This window comes from Epargyreus clarus, unplaced genomic scaffold, assembly GCF_041222505.1.
Source record: "Epargyreus clarus isolate Ecla_fem2 unplaced genomic scaffold, WU_Ecla_fem_2.2 ptg000004l, whole genome shotgun sequence".
Lineage (NCBI taxonomy): Eukaryota > Metazoa > Arthropoda > Insecta > Lepidoptera > Hesperiidae > Epargyreus > Epargyreus clarus.
The window spans coordinates 13595235-13616335 of NW_027332212.1; the positions used below are offsets into that span (position 1 = coordinate 13595235).

A 21101-nucleotide genomic window follows, 5' to 3' on the forward strand; every position below is an offset into this window, starting at 1 on the left:
GTTGGGCATCGCGCTTGGAGGGCTCCGGTTGTGTTCCGTTGGAGATCCCGGAGTTGTCCAACAAGCGTTGAGGACGGCCACCGGGGGGTTTTAGTGCGGTAAAAATCCCACATAACACGTCGTCGCTCCCACGTCGTCGGGTACCTTTTGAAGGTTTCCCCCTCGAGAAAAAAAAAGGTTTAAGGTCCGTTATGCTTTAAGTACGGAACCCTATAAAAGTAACCTTTTCACGATTCTACGTTTATTGTAAACTCATGCGATTAAAAATAACGACGCTTGTTTTGAAGTAACGTTATTATTTACCCACTGAGTACTCTGAGATAAAAAATAAGTATGTAGCTATTATCAATAAAAAACGATCTTAATTAAAAACACAAATTAAATAACCATTTGAACTTAATTAATTAATTAATGGAATTAATGAAATTAATGAATAACTTATACGTAAAAAATAATACTTATTGCCATTTAAAAGCTATAAACTATTTAAACAAAACAATCGAAATTAAGTATAATTAAATACTTATTATTAATTCATAACTTTCATTTAAATTTTGTCTAAGGATATAAAAGTCAAATTTTAATTACAAACAGATACAAATGGATTGCACAGAAATTAATTTTTAAAAAATTCTTCAGGTCTTCAGGCTAGATCCGATCAATATATTTACCATTGTATACAAATATGTTATGTTTACCATTTTATTAACACATTTTATAACGGATTCATAACTAAGGAAAACATAATAAATTTTAAATAATTTAAAATAAGTCTCTTACACGTAATGAAATCTAAAATGGCAGGATAATTTGTAAAAGTATTCTTGTGTCAATGTTGGCTCAGTCAACATTAGCACAAGTAATTGCACAAGAACAATCTTTTAATGAATCGCGAAACGCTACAGCATTTAAAATTAGATGGAATTAAAATTGAAATAGATTTGGTAACCCCGCGAATGCCAGACGGATATCGCTGCATACGTGTTACGAGATATAAGTATGCATCGATATGTATCTGTAATCCTAATTGATATATATGTATTTAAATGTAATTTTGTTTGGTACACTTTTAACCCTTAACTACCTAATTGATTTACACATTGTCAGGGGTTCAGAAAAGGACGTGGGTATCTTATATACCGAAAAAAGTACAGTTCCCGAGGGATACATAAATCCCAAAACTGCGAGCGAAGCCGCGGGTAAAAGCTATTTTTCATATATACACCGACATATTAGTATAATTATCGTACTTTATCAAATTTCCAGAAGCCTGGCAAGGATTAAAAAAAACAATTTTATCTGATAAATTAGTATGATAATTGTCCTTTATCGAGTCTGTAGGAGCCTGGCAAGGATTACATAAAAACAATTTTATCTGATAAATTTTTATGCTTAACGTCCTTTATTCGAATTCCTCGCAAGTATTAAAAAAACAATTTTATCTGATATATTAGTATGGTTATCGTCCTAATATTTAACTTATCAAAAACCTAAAAAATTGACGATTTTACCTGCCGATTAATAATTTTCGATTTTTGGTAGATAAACATTGGATAGATTGATTATTAATAACGGACTTATATCACTTTTTTACACGGCTGCGGAGGGAAATGTTTTTCTAATATTAATTTTTTAGTACACTCTGCACCCGAACTTGACGGATTTTAACAGGTCGTTAGAAATTGTGGTTAGTTATATACTATACTAGCTGACCCGGCAAACATTGTGTTGCCATATAATTAAAAAATGTTAAGGGTGAACAACCCTTATCACTTAGGGGTATGAAAAATAGATAGTAGCCGATTCTCAGTCCTACTGAATATGCATAAAAAATTGGTGAAAATCGATAAAGCCGTTTCGGAGGAGTACGGTAACTAACATTGTGACACGAGAATTTTATATATAAGATTTGTAAAGAGTCTGGTTTTTGTTTTTATATTATCTCTAGTTTTTAATCTTAATTAGGTAGTTCTGAAATTAATATTAGACCGAGCCACAGAAAAGCGTGATTGCATTTAAATGGTATATAAATTACAATGTTCACTGATAATATTTAACGATTATATAATATGTGTGAAGATATGTTATAATTACAAGTAATCCGTGCCACATACATTGTAAATAATTGTGGTACATTATTGTCGGTTCAACCAAGTGACGTCACGAGCGCTTTGAACAAGTTATATTTGTGCAATGTATTCATGAAATATAGTAAACTATCATGCTGTCCATCTGAGAGTTAGTGATTACTGTCACATGAAAATCTGTCCTTATGTCAGTATTTCGTCCTCTCAAACGGACCGGGTTTAGTGACATGTACAAATTTGTAGAATGAGCATCTGTTATCAACTCCAAATACCATTGAGTCGTATCTAAATCTGTGATAGCCTAGTGGTTAAGAAACCCGGCCTCTCGATCGAGGGGTCCGAGGTTCGAATCCCAGGCACGCACCTCTGATTTTTCAAAGTTATGTGCGTATTAGAAATTAATTATCACTTGCTAAACGGTGATGGAAAACATCGTGAGGAAACCTGCATACCTGAGATTTATTAAAAAAAAAGAAATCTCGAAGGTATGTGAAGTCTACCAATACGCACTTGGCCAGCGCGGTGGACTATGGCCTGATCCTTCTCACTCTGAGAGGAGACCCGTGCCCAGCAGTGGGACAGTAATGAGTTGATGATGATGATGATGTATCTAAATCGGTGGGTGCGCTATATTTTCTGAAGACCGAAAACATATGAATTCGTAGTTAGTCGATCTCTTGTGTTGCATCACCAGGGACTTGATTCTATGATCTAGGTACGTAACGCAATTAGTCGCGTTATTGTATAATCTAACATCCCTCTGATAATTTAAGTAACGCATTATTGGCACGGAATCTCTTTTCATAGTTAGTTTGAAGGTGGTAGAACCCTTTGTGGTTCAACACCGGCGGCACCACCGCCACACCTATTTCTACCTAATAACAGCAGTGTTAGGCGCTGCTGTGTTCCGGTTTGAAGGGTGTGGTAAGGGAGACAGACTTTTCCAAGGCGTTCCAGCTTAGTCCTCAGGGGTAGCGGCGCATCTGTGGCCGATCAGGTAGGAATACAGGACGGGTTGATTACAGATGTCCATGGGCGGCAGTAGCCACTTACCATCAGGTGGACTGTATGCTCGTCTGCTACTCTTATACTAAAAAAAAAGAAAGACCCCCAAACTCTTCAGACTTTTATCAATTTTAAGTCAGAAACTCAGACAAAGGTGTGGACTAAAATCAAAAATACCCTGTATTTCACTATAAATATAGCTTAATTGAATGCATTGTGAGTGATAAGATACGACATGTCTGCTGGCTAATCTATTTAATTAATACAGATAATAAAAGGAAAACCTGTCTGTATTTTCGAAGTAATTAGAAGGATATTTCTATTATAACTAAATATTTTTTGAAGTTAGGTATTACGTTACATGCATTAAATAATAATCGTTAAGTAACTTAATATTCAAATAAAAGGTAAATAGCGTTGGACAAAATTCTCACTTAAATCTAGAGAATGACACGAGGAGTAACATAGGTAACTTATAACCTAGAATATACCTAGTTTTCCTTTGTATCTAAAAATGGTACACGTATAAAATTCCTCAGGTTGAAATCTTATCCGTAGCGTCTTTTGCGCTGTAATTTTATTTGTGATCCTTTATCTAATGCCTTTTTTTATAATATAGGAGTAGCAGACGAGCATGCAGTCCACATGATGGTAAGTGGCTACTGCCGCCCATGGACATCTGTAATCAACCCAGATAGGATTAGATATTCTTACCTGAGGTCGGCCACAGATGCGCCGCTACCCCTGAGAACTAAGCTGGAACGCCTCGGAAAAGTCTGTCTCCCTTACCACACCCTTCAAACCGGAACACAGCAGCGCCTAACACTGCTGTTATTAGGTGGATATAGGTGTGGCGGTGGTGCCGCCGGAGTCGAACCACCAAGGGTTCTACCAACTTTAACCAACCTACTACCAATGCTATCGATCCATGTATTATTTTATAATATAGAATAGGAAACGAGCACCTGGCGGTAAATGGTTTACTACCCACAGATATCTGTAATCAATCCCAGATAAAACTAAATTCCTACCTGAAGTAGGCCATAGACCCGTTGCTTCCCGTAAGGACTAGGTTGGAATACCTCATATAAGTATGTTCCCTTAAGGGTGTGGCCCTTCAGAGCGAAACACAGCAGCGTTTAACACTGCCATTATTGGGCATAAATAATATGCTGAAGTAAACTTAACACTCACATGTATTGTATATGTTATGTACAATAATGTACATATATACAGACTTAACACACATTAACACTCAATACAGATTAACAGAACAATTGCCGTAACAACGCAAAGGCCCAACATCACACCCTCTATCAATATGGACAATTAGTTACCGATTATAGGGGTGGCAATATAATTGTTTTCATTTTTTATTATTATTTTTTCAGATGAAAAATCTTTTATAGTTTGTCTCTGAAGGTACCAAGCTGTTCTTAGTAATATCAAAGTGGTATAACCTAAATTCAAGTGCTTACTACCGAATCGAAACTCCCATTTTAGCTATAACCATCCGGGACGAAAGAAGCAGACTTTTCTTTTCTTTGTTTTATTTATTTTCTCATTCTCATTAACAATAAATCTTTCTAATGGCATGCCATTTCCTCTTTTTAAAATGTACTCTGGTATTGCCTTACATTTGACCGAAAAATATATTTCTTTGGAAATATACTTTGGTCTTTAACCTTAATTAAATTAATTAAACAACAATAAATATTTAGGATTGTCGTTAATTCGAAGTACTCTTATATTCCATTTAATCAGCGTAATTTGAAAATCGCTTTATAATATTGTAGTGTAGAAATATCGCTATTTTCTAAAATAGTTACATCAAATGAATAGCACTGCAGCACTAAATAACCGCAAGAAAAACGAATATATCTAATTTAAAGCTGCGTCAAATTCCGAGTTCTCAGCACACATTGTTCCGAGCAAACACGCCGGCCATTTGCATATTTGCTGTGTTGTACATTTAACGAACTCGTACGTGGGTTGGGTACTCTACAAAATTTTATGTACACTTGCAACCAAGTTTATTAATTAAAACAATGCCTATAATCAAACAGGAGCATGGAGCACTGCTTGTCGTAAACCTTCAAAGTTAGGAAGTTTTCCTGACGCGTGTGTTTACGCCCGCACGCACGTTGCAAACACGAGTGCCATTTGCATTCTATCGTTTCATACTGTTAGATAAATATTCATTTTTTTATTACAGTATTAGTATTGTAATTAACTATTTTGTGTTATTTTTGGAATAATAAGTTCCCATTTATATAATCACTGGCTGGTACGATTGTATGAGTTAACATAAAAAATAAAAAGAACGCCCTGACGTTGGAATTGTATTTTGCGCGGGAAAAATAAATATTGTGAATTGGTCGAAAAAATAGTTTTATTCCTTCGTACGCACACGCAAACGTGGAGCAAAGAGGTTGAAACGAGTATATATTCCTATGACCGTAGACGCGCGTGCAAGAAAAGCCACATCACGCGTGATCGGAAGTTGAATAGATGACTATTGGTAGCTTTTCATATATAAAACCATGCTTCGAACAAAACAATAAGCCGTTGGTTCCATTTACAATCAATAGACAGTAGTTGTAAAATCTCATAGAGGCCTTATGAACCTTGAATATGAATATGGTCATGACCCGTACAATGCTTAGTATAAACAATACTACAATAGTTAGTAAATTGATTACACATTGTATACTAACAAAACACTTGCGTAATGTATGCACAGAGTCAATGTGTACACTCTAAACATATGGGTTACGGAAAACAATACCGGGCATAATTTTGAGTGATATCCAACCCTAATTGAATTTCACGTAGCGACAGTACTGTGTCCAATTGCCAATAATTAGAACGGTGTCCATTGCGGTTAGGTGGCCGGCCGATGATATTTCAAACTGTATTAACATTACGTTCTCGAAATGTTCTACTATTTTCCATGCACTCGTATCATTGATATATAAACGAATATTTACGTAAATGACCAACCCTGTGCGCTAAGTTGAGTTTGTAGACTTTACGAAGCAGTCCACATGATGGTTAGTGACGGCCCATTGACGTCTGTAATCAACCCCAGGTAGGATTAAAGTCCAATGTGTTTTTTTTTTTATAATATAAGAGTAGCAGACGAGCATGCAGTCCACCTGATGGTAAGTGGCTACTGCCGCCCATGGACATCTGTAATCAACCCCAGATAGGATTAGATATTCCTACCTGAGGTCGGCCACAGATGCGCCACTACTCCTGAGGACTAAGCTGGAACGCCTCGGAAAAGTTTGTCTCCCTTCAAACCGGAACACAGCAGCGTCTAACACTACTGTTATTAGGTAGAAATAGGTGTGGCGGTGGTGCCGCCGGAGTCGAACCACAAAGGGTTCTACCACCATTAAATGGGCTACGGATGCGTTGCTTGCCCTAAGGACTATCTTGAAACGCCTCGTAATATTAGTGATTCCCGTACCAAACTCTTCAAAGTACAATACAGCAGATCTTTACCATGGTTTTGCGGCATTTGGCAAACATGTAGCTATAGCGATGTTTCGACACTTCCCAAGTCGAACCACAAAACGTTCTACCATTTTTAAACGCGATGATTATATTTTTACAAAACATGTGAATTCAAGCAGGACTTGTAATTTACTCAGAGTTAAATAATTACAAAATTTGATTTGTGGATATCTCTTAATAACAGGTGGACTGCAATTCTAGAATAACTTAGGTATTTATTTCTGTAAACAAACGTGATTTTGCACGATATCAGTACGAAAGAAGTATGGAAACTGCGCATTGTAATCGACCACATAATCTTCGTCGGCAAAGTCTCTAAATTTCATTAAACTTTCTCGAGATTGCCTTTATTCCCTGTTTTCGGTATCTTACGATCTAACCAAAGTTTATTCAAAGGAGTGAATAGGACTCGCTTGGTTTCAAATTTAAAAGATTCGTTCGACTTTTAACACGGTACTTTAACTGTTTTAGTTTGAGTAACTTAATTCAAAGGATTAGGGATTTTAACAATATATCAAAGACATACAGAACAGCTATAAAGAGCATGTTATACTGGGATCTCAATTTGATTGAAAATGTGTTCTACCTTTCAATATTGTACCTACATATTGCTTATTAATATTCAATTTATCCAATATTTTGGCCTATCAATGATCGACATCTCGTCATTTCTTGGCACTCAAAGTCTAGATAATATATGTTAAATTAGCTTAAGATTTCATAATGTAATACATGACTGTCTATGTCCAAATTAAATAAATACATAAAGTTATATATACTAGAAATTGTCCAATGCCGATCTTTGCAAGGACAAAAATTTATAGAAAGGTTATTATTTTTTATTAAGAATGTGCGTAAGTGTATCTAGGTAGTAAGACTATTAGATTTAAAAATACCTTAAGCATGTAGCATAAAGTCATTTTAATCCCACCTGCTCGAAATGTGATATGTACATTATTTATTGGCTCGTAATTTGCTTCTATTACAGGCGTCCATATGTTAAAATCAATTATGTTACTATAATAAATTGAATGCATCGCCAAATTCGTCACATTGTACATAGACCACACTTTTATGGATTTTGTTTGGACAAAAGTAAACATGCTAGCATGCTGCATTGCAGTGTTTCACAATAGCAATATAGTTCGTATATTTATTTGAATAATAATAAATTGTTTGTTCTCAGGAACCACAGCAGCTGAAGCCATGGCCTGGAGTGTGGGACGCCAGTAGACCATTACCAGGATGTTTGCAATATGAACCGTTCGCTAAGAAGATTGTCGGTAATACACGAAACATATTTTTTACATTTTTTTTTATAATATAAGACTAGCAGGCGAGCATGCAGTCCACCAGATGATAAGTGGCTACTGCCGCCCACGGACATCTGTAATCAACCCCAGATAGGATTAGATATTCCTACCTGAGGTCGGGCACAGATGCGCCGCTACCCTATAGGACTAAGCTGGAACGCCTCGGAAAAGACTGTCTCCTTTACTTACTTTTTTTTTTCTTCGAGGGGTACCTTTCGAAGGTCCCCCTCGAAAAAAAAAAAGGGCTGCATAATTGATTGCCAACATTACAAAAATAATAAAATTATTCTAATATTAATGAATACATCCAAAACCGCAGGTAGCGAGAACTGCCTGTACGTGAACATAGCCACCCCGAACCCCCACGTGAGCGCCTCCCTGCCTGTGGTGATCTTCATCCACGGGGGTGCGTTCATGTATGGCGAAGGTGCCATCTACGACCCCTCACATCTCATGGACCGCGAGATGGTTGTCGTGACCCTTAACTACAGGCTTGGACCTCTTGGTAAGTTCATCCTATGTTCTTTTCTAAAAGTTAGCAGTTAAGTATAAATAAATATTTTATGATCAAAAACTTTTTGAATATAGCTAAAAGCATCAAGGTAGGTTTTGGTTTGTGTTTTCTGGTTGATGTACGCCCAGTGTTCTAAATTCGTCCTTAATTTTCTAACATATTATAATGCCAAAGAAAAGCCTAAACGGTTCAAAATTATTTTATCCATGCCTTATATTTTAGATATTGCTTTTAAATATTGTTCCGGCATGAAATACAATTAAATTACTTTTCAACTAGTCAATACTTGTTATCAAATAGTGTGTATAATTGTAATTCTCGTAGTTACTTTAATAAAATAGATGATTTCTTAAAACAGATTATAAATAAAGCTATATCACAATGTTTTTAGGGTTCCGTATTACTTATACACAGATAAAGTAATTGAATGCTAAATATGTACCTACTCTCCTACCGAATTATGTGCATAATTGGAAGTTTAACAATCGAGTATTTCCTAAAAACATGCTATTAAATTGCCATGTCTTTGTATTTAAGTGTAGATAAATTAATTTACTGCGGAAAATTTAATCTTGTAGATACCTACTTCACTATCGAATTATGTGCATAATTGCAAGTTTAACAATCGAGTATTTCCTAAAAACATGCTATTAAATTGCCATGTCTTTGTATTTAAGTGTAGATAAATTAATTTACTGCGGAAAATTTAATCTTGTAGATACCTACTTCACTATCGAATTATGTGCATAATTGCAAGTTTAACAATCGAGTATTTCCTAAAAACATGCTATTAAATTGTCATGTCTTTGTATTTAAGTGTAGATAAATTAATTTACTGCGGAAAATTTAATCTTGTAGATACCTACTTCACTATCGAATTATGTGCATAATTGCAAGTTTAACAATCGAGTATTTCCTAAAAACATGCTATTAAATTGCCATGTCTTTGTATTTAAGTGTAGATAAATTAATTTACTGCGGAAAATTTAATCTTGTAGATACCTACTTCACTATCGAATTATGTGCATAATTGCAAGTTTAACAATCGAGTATTTCCTAAAAACATGCTATTAAATTGCCATGTCTTTGTATTTAAGTGTAGATAAATTAATTTACTGCGGAAAATTTAATCTTGTAGATACCTACTTCACTATCGAATTATATGCATAATTGCATACTAGTAGGTGGTTTAATAATCAATATGTCTTAAAAACAGACTATAAATGAAGTCGTATCACCATGTTTTTCCATTTGAATGCTGATAAATTAATTTACTACCAAAGAGTTAACACTTGCATCGAATAGTGTGCATACTAACTAATAGGTATTTGATAGTCAAATATTTCTTACAGGCTACAATTAAATTATTTCAGAATGTTTTTATTTAAACATAGATAGTTTAATTTAGTTTATCTGTTAAAGAGTTTATAGGTACTTTCATATGGAATAGTGTGAATACACCCACAGTAGAAATATCGTTCCATATTTCTACTGTGATACACCTACGTAGATACCTACGTTTAAAATCAAATACTTCTTTAAAAGAGACTCCTCAATAAAGTTATATCACCATGTTCTTGTTTTTGTGCTAATAGAAAAAAATATTTACTACCCAAATAAACATACTTCTTTGCTTGTTATAACTCTATCTCGATATCTGCTTCTAATTTTATCGGTTCATGCTCCTATTTTAAGCCAAAAGTACGCACGTGTAACCCACGCATCTTTCCAGAAAACATATTTATAAAATTCTATTTTACTATTTTTGTCCTAATTCCATTTAATTTGGGATATTCTCGGAAATGATTTGTAGGTACCTAATTAAGTGTGTTTACCACTTACCTTCTTATATAAAATAAATATATTTTATATAAGAAGTGTTACAAACTAGGTACCGTGTATCTGACGATAAAAAGAGGTGGAGCTGTAGGTAGAAAAGCGTATCTACTTTTGCATACTAACCATAGATTAATATCATTGCTACCGACCTGTTTTTAACATCGGGTTTTACTAATGCATCGGAGCACCGCCAGTGATTGTAACAATTTATACAATCACTGAAATTATTTTTTTGCAAAAAGCTTGATAATTTCCCTTTTGATTTTGCATATAAAAACAGCCAAATTCTGATAGGTATTCCTGCTCGATCCACTAAACAATGAAGAACACAAAATGTAACCTACTGATCTATTTGTCTCAGGCTTCCTTAGCACCGGGGACCAGGCAGCGCCAGGCAACGCCGGGCTCAAGGATCAGGCTTTCGCGTTACAATGGGTGAAAGCTAACATCATCATGTTTGGAGGAAATCCGGACAGCATCACGTTGACTGGCTGTTCCGCTGGCGGCGCTAGTGTGCACTACCATTACCTTTCACCATTGTCTAAAGGTAAGTTTTATCCCACAAAATACACTTGTAAAACAAGGGCCAAATTTATAATTTGGCATGTGCAGTTTTGAAAGTAGAATTATAGCATTCGTTTTGTTACTTTGTGTGTATATATGTCTACAAATGCAATCCTCACTAGGTATACCGGTATCCCACTGCACACATCAAACCTCACAACAAAAGGGAAACCTAAAGTACCTATAGCCCACAAAGCTACTCCAATAAGGGCTGGTGGAATCCTTTATATACGTTAACCGCTAACGTAGCTTCAAGATAAATGAAAACATATTACACATTTTACGTAAATGCACAGTCTTAAAGGACAAGAGTGTATTGACCGGATGATACATTATTTGAAGTAACTCATGTTAAACAACACTAGACTCCTATCTGAGAGTAAATCAAAACATTAGCTTAAAAGATCAAATATTTACAATTGTCATTTATTTTGCAGACATCTCTAATTGATAAAGAAATTACATTTATTAAGCTTTATCGTTTTATTACGAAAATACTGCTCGCCAAAACTTTTATAAGATAAGCATGACCTATGTAACCTGTATGCTTTTATCTTATACAGTATTCACATACCTATATTTATAGATTTATGAAATTTTCACAGAATTTACCTACATATATTATACACTAAGCACTAAGAGAGGTATCATCCCTTAAAGGACAAAATATGGGATGAAAATACAATATGTATTACAATTAATGTTTTATTTTTCAAGACAGAAATCTTATCCTATCTAGAGTTGGTGACAAATATCTATGGCCGACAGGAGCCACTTACCTTCGGGTGAAGTACAAGCTCATTTCCCTCTTCAAAAATAAAATAAAAATGTTGCCCCTAAAATCTGACATCTAAGGCTCCTACCACAGATGAATAAATAGTTACTCCTACTAAGCTTTGGTAAACCACTGCCTGATCATGACTGTTTACCGCTGCCTCACGTTATGATAATTAAAAAAATGAATCTTAAAGAAAACATTGTAACTGATTGTAATTGAAAACATAAGTATGATGTACGAACAGAATATGTTTTGCGAATAAACTCTCTCAGTGATAAGAAAGGGCATCAAGAACATTTGATAACGAAATAAACATGGTTTGTTAATGTTGTCCCGTAGCAACTATTTGCTGCAAATATTTTCTTTACTTTATACAGAGAAATGTAACAAATGAGCATGCAGTATAACTGATAAGAATTAGTCACTGCTGCCTACGGATACTATACTAAAAGCTGGTAGAGCCAGTATAGTTTGACTAGGTAGATATTGTCGCCACACCCATTTCTAGCTTGACGCAGTTTTGCTTTTCGATGGAAGAGTGTGAATGCCCACTCATATATAAGGCGTCCATGTTAATCCTTAGAAGTCGCAACGCGTCTATCAATAGTTTTACATAGAATTTGTTCTTACATATGAAAGCCAGTAAGTAGCTTACCCTGACGTAGACTGCAGGATAGTTAGCTACTCCAATCATAAAAGTATACTAACTCTATGACACGCTGCACTATTTATCACAATTGATATACCTACCACACTGCAACTCATGCGTCAGTAGCAATCTGTCACCTATACCATTTTTATTCCTTGATTGTCTTTGCTAGTGCATAATATAGGTAACAGTTAATTCGAAAGGTGCTAAGTAAACAGCTTTCAATAATACAATTACGAGTAGGTATCTCTTTCATATATTTTAAGGCCAGTCTTAAGAATCTTATCTACCTTCATCTACACAAGGTCTTAACGGAATGAATAGTACGCGACCGTACCATGCAACTCTTTAACATAATAATTAGGTTTACATTAAATATACAATTTCAATATATCACGTGTTTACTTTTTTTTCAGAGACAGTAAATATAATTTATAAAAAAATAATAACCGACTCGACTGTGTTTAAACACTGATTAATTTTAGATATCTCAACCAATTTACCTTAGGTACTTGTGTTATCGTCGTTAATAAGAAGCTTGGATATTAACGATATCACATTTTTATAACGTTACATTAAAGTAATAAGTGACTCATTTGATACTACAGTTTAAAAACAGATGCGGGTAGGTGAAGTGGGGACGACACCTTGGCGGCGCTCGAATTAACAGAGAGCGACATTCTGGTCGGAGACTTCAGCAAGAGCAGTCGAATAACGGAGATACTTGTGTAGTTATAATACTTCTAATCACTAGTGTGAACTTACTTACGTATAATTGTTATATCGTTACTCTGTACCGTTTATGTGACTATATTATTACATGACTTCAAGACCTTCAAGATGAGTTTGATTTCATCAGAAGTGTACAAGAACCAGCTCACAATCATGGACGGCGATTCGTAAGTACGAACATACTTGACACAGGAATAAAAACCGTGAGTTAAAACATTATTATGTCATATGTGAATTCATCTTGGTAGAATAAGTAAAAATGGGGGTAGATAAATGTCGTTGATGTAAGGGAAAACTCATTTGAATTAAGAAAATGGATAGATTGAGACTAGTAATTCAATGAAATGTTAATACCCTCTGAAAATGATATACTTAAATTTTGTGAACAAACTTTACTCTTATCAAATTACTTGTTAACATTGTAAACTGAGGTGTTTACTTCAAAATAAGTGCATTTTCTGTGAAGAAGTGTCTAAAAGTAATTTTGCAAGGCAGTTCTTGTGGTAAATCTGTCCATTTGGTTAAAGTCTGTGGTGTAAAAAGTAAATCCTAATTGTTCTAAAGTTACACCTACTTTGAAATATATAGAAATACACGTACTTATGAAAATATTTTAAGGATCTTTAATCTTAAATGTCAGGCTTTATAGATATGGGAACCTAATGGTTGTTAATATAGGCTAATGTACGCCAGAAATTGCATACAGGTTAGATTTGAATGTATTTTTGATAACTTTTAATGTTTCAAACGGGGTTTACGTATATGCGTTTGTTATTATTGTATGGAAGGGACTATGCGGTAGCAACAAACGCAGTTACAGAGTACAGTATACCTACTTGATATAAGTGATACGTTTATTAAGTTGCAAAATTTTGATTATTCATAATTGTACAGAAATGTATAATATCTACGTGGTACATATTTAACTGCCTGCAAAAAAGTATCACGACCACTGTATTGAGTGGCTGAGTGTACCCAGGAGGGAAATGGTAAATGAGTTTAAGGTTTATTGTTTTTTTTTTTGGATATTAATTGACTATATTTAAAAATAAACTTGCATTCACATCTACATTGTTCACATTTTCATTTTATAAATCAATGAAAGTTTCCTTTTGATTTCATATACTTGATACGTAATTGTTATGAAAGAAGCATACGTACGTTGCCAAATTTAGATTTCCATCAATTCTAGGCGAATTCACGCAGTACTGTGTACTACTGTGTTTTGACTCCCATAAAGTATAAATGCACATTAGTTAATGATCTATAAGAAAACTGAGAAACTTATGCGCAGCGGTCTTTGGAATATTATATATAAAAATATCTCTCTTATCTCCCATTCTACTTCTGACTGACTCACTTATACATAATATTAAATGTCTGTTTTAAATTTAGTATGCAACGTTTCGTTTTGTATTAATATTTCTTTACATCTCGTAATTTTAAATCTTTAAATTTCAATTTGAATTTGACACATTACACGTCCTTTTGGTTTGAAAATTGGGCACTATCAAATACTGGTAAATGAAGTTTGTACCTTAAACGTTGAGACGCTTAGACTATCGATATTATCAATTATGTGAGCCATTTACGAAATGATAAACGGGATCCACTTTGTATGGGATTGAGAATAAATTATTTTAAGTAAAATAATAATAATAAATTGATGCTTTTATAACTTGAGCTTAGTTCTATTTACAAGTTACAGCAATTAAGTTATTATACGTATTAAGTGAGAAACGGTCACTGAAGCCTACATAAATTTAGATAGTCTCTTGTATACCATATTTAAAATGAGTCTTGCCTGCGACTTTGTTCATGTGGAGTCAGAATATAATTTGAATTGCATTTTTAAAACGAGTCTTGCCTGCGACTTTGTTCATGTGGATTCAAAATATAATTTGAATTGCATTTTTAAAACGAGTCTTGCCTGCGACTTTGTTCATGTGGATTCAAAATATAATTTGAATTGCATTTTTAAAACGAGTCTTGCCTGCGACTTTGTTCATGTGGATTCAAAATATAATTTGAATTATACAATGCCCTCTGTCAAGATCACGGAGTACGTTAGTAATTTGGAATTCTCCATTACCTGGTCATGTAATGTTTTTAAAAAAAAATGTATACTTTTGACATCAACTTCGTAGTTTTGGTTTTAATGCATTTTCAAACATACAAACCGACAGACAATTTTTCTTTTTCAAATATATTCGATCTAAACACGTGAAGATTTCATTCTTATTATATGTATATCATAGCCAAATGAATAATAATGTAATCAAATAAAAGCATAGGTACATTTCGATGGGATTTTCTTATACAATAATTTACTTTTCATATAAATTTCATACGGTTCACAATTGCGTCATGTCTAGGTTTTCTCTATAGAAACATCGAGCATCTCCTTGAGAGTGTTGGTTGTAAATGATACATATTATATTAATATAATCTATACAGATATTACGCACTAATATAATTTTTATTACAAACTATATAAAAGTCAGGTGAAGCCGAGGCGTTTGAAATATATATAATAAATATGAATTGTTCGGTAATAAGGTGTATCATAAGATAGTTTGACTAACTGTTTGTTTGGCTGGCTGGTATAAAATCATGATCAACTTTAATAGACCTTTTTCAGGTCATAGAAATTTTAGGTTGTGATTGATAAGGAGCCACATGTTATGTAAAACAGTTATAGTTTTAAATCTGACGATCGTGATGAGACAAAATTAGAATCGGACAAGATTATTAAAATCATGTCATGTCATAAGTATTTCAAAATTTTTAAATAAATCTGACCGTTCAAAGTAGGTAAAAATCGAATTCAAATATTCCGTTACATACATACAGGTCAAGTTAATAAAAGCGTGGCAAAAATAAAAGCGTGTTTAAAAAAAATCTTTTATCAGTTGTAGACACAAATAAGTATAGTTAAATAATGGCCGGTTTCTGAAGTCATTTTTCTTGGTAGGTAGTTTGCGAGTGTGTATTCAATAACACTATCCGTTTGATAACTACCTACGGAAAAAAAAATCCGCTTCCGAGGAACTCAATGTAAGACAAGGTCTGTTTAAACTCCGTTTAGATTAACGGACCATTTTAATGTGTTTATTCTTTCCATAACATTATTTGATTTTTTTTTTAAAAACGACGTTTGCGTAAAGTCTAGCAAATCTTCCTTAGTATAATGCATAACTTTTACAGTAAAATAGCCCAAACTATAACTTCCTTATGGGAATCTTAATTTAAAACTTTTGGTGAAATAAAAAAAAAAAAAGTTAAGTAGTTAAGCCATACACAATTGACAAGTATGTCGCTGACGTGAACGCATGGGTCCTTTGCTTTGTAAATTAAATTTTGAAATTCATGTAATAGTATGTATTATTATAACTGAATATAAATTCAATTTAATGTAATGAAATTTCTTTCTGACTTTCAAAAGTGGGTTATGTGGCCCTACTTTGAAAGAAATAATTTGAATTTGTGATAAATAACGTAAAAAAATTGGGTTCATACAACTTATACGTGTTATATTGTGTGAAATTCATGGTTTGTTTACCATTATTTAGTCTTTAACTTTGATATCATTCATTTCAAATATTCACGATATATTATTATTTTGATACTGCTTCATCAGTTGATAAAAGACGTACATTGGAAAGGCAACTATTTGTATAAAATAACATTGTAATAATTAAAAGAAGTACTAAGTAGTAATAAAATAATTTTATAATAGTATTTTGAGTTGCACAGATTCATTTAGTGGCCAACTATAGATCTATCTATCTATCAGTATAACAGTTATTGAACAGGTTGTTGAGCATTCCGAAATGGACTAATAAGATTAACGTCGTTATTCTGATGCGTAACTTTATCGAATCAATAGTTGTTGGAGATTTAACTATTGGACTTAGAATCCAGACATAAGTAAAGTGGGCAGCTAGATGTTGTCATTACTGTAGGTGTAGGAAACTTTTTTAGTTTGATTTTTATTTATCTGTAGTTAAGATGGATTAGTGCAGATGCCTCGAGCAGTGTAATGTTCGCGGGTGTCTCTTGGTGATGCATATGGTTGGGTGTATGTATGTATGTATGTTGGGTGGATGTATTACATTGAGTGAATATTGCATTTTTAGAGTAAATTTGAGTTGAGCACTGGCCGAATGTTATCGTAAACAAGGTATAAAAACTGCGGTGATACATGACTAGAGTGATCCTATATGAACATCACCTAGTTATAACCGTGTGTTTTATTATTTAACAATGGTCTAATGCATTCGCTTCAATACCTGTCGCGCATATGACATTTATGTAAAGAGTCCTTATGAACTATGCCTGCAACAGAAATCCGTGGTGAACACTGTTGGGGCAGATTTATAACCTAGGTAATACACAACTAGTGTGATTCTATATGAACATCACCTAGTTTAAGCCATGGTTCGGATCAACAGTTCGGGCTTTTTACATGCGAGTCGGTATTGCAAGAAAATGCGTAGAGTTTAAGCCATGTTTTTGATAAACAGTTCGGGCCTCTTACGTGCGAGTCGGTATTACAAGAAAATGTGTAACTCTTCTGGACTTAGGCATTAAACAACTGGTTTTCTTTTGCAGCTCTTGCATCAGACCATACACGATCGAGGACGAACGTGTGAGCAGGACGGCCGAATGTTATCGTCGTTAATAAGAAGCTTGGATATTAACGATATCACATTTTTATAACGTTACATTAAAGTAATAAGTGACTCATTTGATACTACAGTTTAAAAACAGATGCGGGTAGGTGAAGTGGGGACGACACCTTGGCGGCGCTCGAATTAACAGAGAGCGACATTCTGGTCGGAGACTTCAGCAAGAGCAGTCGAATAACGGAGATACTTGTGTAGTTATAATACTTCTAATCACTAGTGTGAACTTACTTACGTATAATTGTTATATCGTTACTCTGTACCGTTTATGTGACTATATTATTACATGACTTCAAGACCTTCAAGATGAGTTTGATTTCACTTGTATATTTTTTATTTGAAATGGTATATTACCGAGTGTAGGTAGATAGATAGAATACTCTTTATTGCACACTTACAGTTGAATTTAAATAATAAAAAAAATATATACACAGGTCAAACAGTATGCAATAGGCGGTCTTATCGCTAAGTAGCGATCTCTTGCAGGCAACCGATGCATGAAAAAGAAAAGATATATAAATATAGTGGATCGTTTTACTTACCTAATATCCATTACTTCCAGACACATTCCACAGGGGTATAGCATTCAGTGGCGCGGCATTCGGTTCCTGGACCCACGCTGTGAAGCCGCTCCAGAAGGCTAAGGCCCTGGCCACCATCGTGGGCTGCCCGACCGCCACCACCCGCGAGATGGTGGACTGTCTTCGCTACAGGCCCGCTGAAGTTGTCGTCAATGCCCAGATTGAGATGTTTGTTAGTATTTTTATATTATAGACCCTTCCAGAAGTACAATTAACTGCAAGCTACAATTTTCAAGAAATGTTTTACAGGCCCGCTGAAATCGTTGCCAATGCCCAGTTTGTTAGTATTTTATGTAATAGACGCATTATATTAGTATAATTATTTGCAAGCTTCAGTTTTCAAGAAATGTGCTACAGGCCCACTGAAATCGTTGCCAATTCCCAGATTGCGATGTTTTTAGTAAATTTATATAATAGACGCTTTATATAAGTACAATTATCGACTAGAATTTTCAAGAAATGAACTACAGGCCCACTGAAGTCCTTGTCAATGCCCGGATTGAGATGTTTGTTAGTGTTTTATGTAATAGACGCTTTGTATAAATACAATTAATTGCAAGCCACAATTTTCAAAAAGTGTAGGTACCTTGCAGTAAATATCAATATTGAATTAGTATAAGTAAACTTTTATAACATTTTCCTAGCAAAAGATTGTAAAGATTGCAAAAGCAATATGAAGATGACTACATACAATTTTTCGTAACCTTAGTATTTTCCGTTTTAGGACTGGAAAGTGCACTTGTTTACGCCCTTCACGCCTACCGCGGAGCCCGCTGGTCTGAAGGACCCAGCCTTCTTGACTCAGTACCCATACATCGCGGTGCAGTCCGGCATGATGGCCAAATTGCCGCTTATCACGTCCGTGACGTCTGAAGAAGGACTTTATCCTGCTGCAGGTATGATCTTTACGAACTGGAAGGTGGTACAACTCTTTGTGGTTCGACTCCGGCGGCACCACCGCCTTTTTCTGCCTCATAACAGCAGTATTAAGCGCTGCTGTGTTCTGGTCTGAAGGGTGTGGTAAGGGAGACATACTTTTTCGAGGCGTTCCAGCTTAAGGGGTAGCGGCTCATCTGTGGCCGACCTCAAATAGGAATATTTAATCCTATCTGGGGTTGATTTCAGATGTCCACGGGCGGCAGTAGCCACTCACCATCAGGTAGACTGCATGCTCGTCTGCTACTCCTATACTATAAAAAAAGAACTTAAAACTGCATAGAAATTATGCTCCAAAATATTAATAAAATTACTCTTAACTTAACTAATGCGCTACAAACTAAAATGTTGTATTGACACAATTACAACTAACTTTTTGCCACTAATAATTTTATGTACAATTAATCCAGCACAATGTAGTTGGTCTACAATCAATGCGTCACCAACTTAAATTTTGTACATAAACTAAGCGCCACATACGAGTAGATACTTAAATTTTGTCTTAGTTTTATTACAAACTTATGCACCACAAACTTATATCGTAAGTCATAACCCAACAGTATACCAGACGGACCCAAGTATCCTGCCGGAGTTGGAGTCTCGTTGGGAGCACCTCGCCAGCAACATCTTCGAGTACAACGACACGTTACCACTCCACTTACGTCCGACCGTCGCAGCCAAGATCAAGCAGAAGTACTTCGGTGGAAAAGCTGTCAGCCAGGAAACCTTCGCACAACTTATTCAGGTAAAATAAAATAGATTTTATTATGTAACGGGTACTCACGATATGCGTTTTTTATATTGCCGATATTTCGACCCAGTTGCAGTTTAGTCTAAAATCATAGAATAGATTTGCATTTTTATTGCAACCCACTTATCTTACTACTTTCTGAAGTAGAGAAATATTGCAATATTATAAGTAGAATTAACAGCATTAATAGAAAATATTATAAGTAGAATGCGCATCGTCTTTAGTTATTGTGTAAAGTTAAAACGACCAGTAAATTCTATAGACTACAAGTAGTGCATGAGTCCTTTCTGAAGTCTGATATTAAAGATTTAATTAGGTTTAACTTACTTGTATCATATTAAGTACATACATTTTATGGAAAACGCATGAGAAATCGATTTTTACACATAAATTTAATGGTTTTCAGGCCCTTTAGTGCCTAAAAAGTTTAGTAGATACTGTTTACCTACTTGTCCGTATAATATAATGAGGAGTTTTAAATCGATTTTATATTCCACAGGCACTCGGAGACCGTCTTTTCGTCGTGCCCGTCGGCAAACTGGCTCAACTCCACGCAGTCAAGTCTGGACAACCTACCTATCTCTACCGTTACTCATATCGCGCTACAACCAGTTTGTCCGAGTACATGGCTAACAATGACCAAGATTACGGTAATTTACTCAACTCTCGTCTTATGCATTAAAGTATCATCATCATCATCAACCCATTACTGTCCCACTGCTGGGCACGGGTCTCAGAATCAGAAAGATTAAGCTATAGTCCACCGCCCTGGCCAAGTGCCAATTGGTAGATTTCACATACCTTTGAAAACTTTTTTTGAATATATCTTAAGTATGCAGATCTCCTGACGATGTGATTCTTCGCTGTTTAAGCAAGTGATAATACGCACATAACTAAGAAAACACAGAAGCGTGCCTGGAATTTGAACCCCAGATCCCTCGATCAAGAGGCCGAGTTTCCTAACCAGTGTGCAGTGCAGTGAGTGCGCAAGTCAGACGTGTGCAAAGTAAATTATTAAATTAAATATTCGTTCGAAAAGTACATCCAATGAATAGCAACCTTTAAAGTAAAACTTATTAGTTATTGTTTTGTGCAACAACACCTGGACTTACGACATTCTATTGCCGAGTTGTTTACAACTT

At 34.8% G+C, this 21101-nt stretch overlaps 1 protein-coding gene across 1 annotated transcript in view; it reads left to right on the top strand.

Annotated features, from left to right (window-relative positions):
- The window catches only part of LOC140757610 (carboxylic ester hydrolase-like), a 29652-nt gene that overhangs the window by 3248 nt on the left and 5303 nt on the right, over positions 1–21101 (top strand). The window contains exons 2-8 of the mRNA XM_073093446.1: positions 7801–7897; positions 8247–8432; positions 10642–10827; positions 18254–18444; positions 18997–19168; positions 19769–19953; positions 20459–20609. Coding sequence (XP_072949547.1) covers positions 7801–7897; positions 8247–8432; positions 10642–10827; positions 18254–18444; positions 18997–19168; positions 19769–19953; positions 20459–20609 — 1168 coding nt within the window. The remainder of the gene's footprint in view (positions 1–7800; positions 7898–8246; positions 8433–10641; positions 10828–18253; positions 18445–18996; positions 19169–19768; positions 19954–20458; positions 20610–21101) is intronic.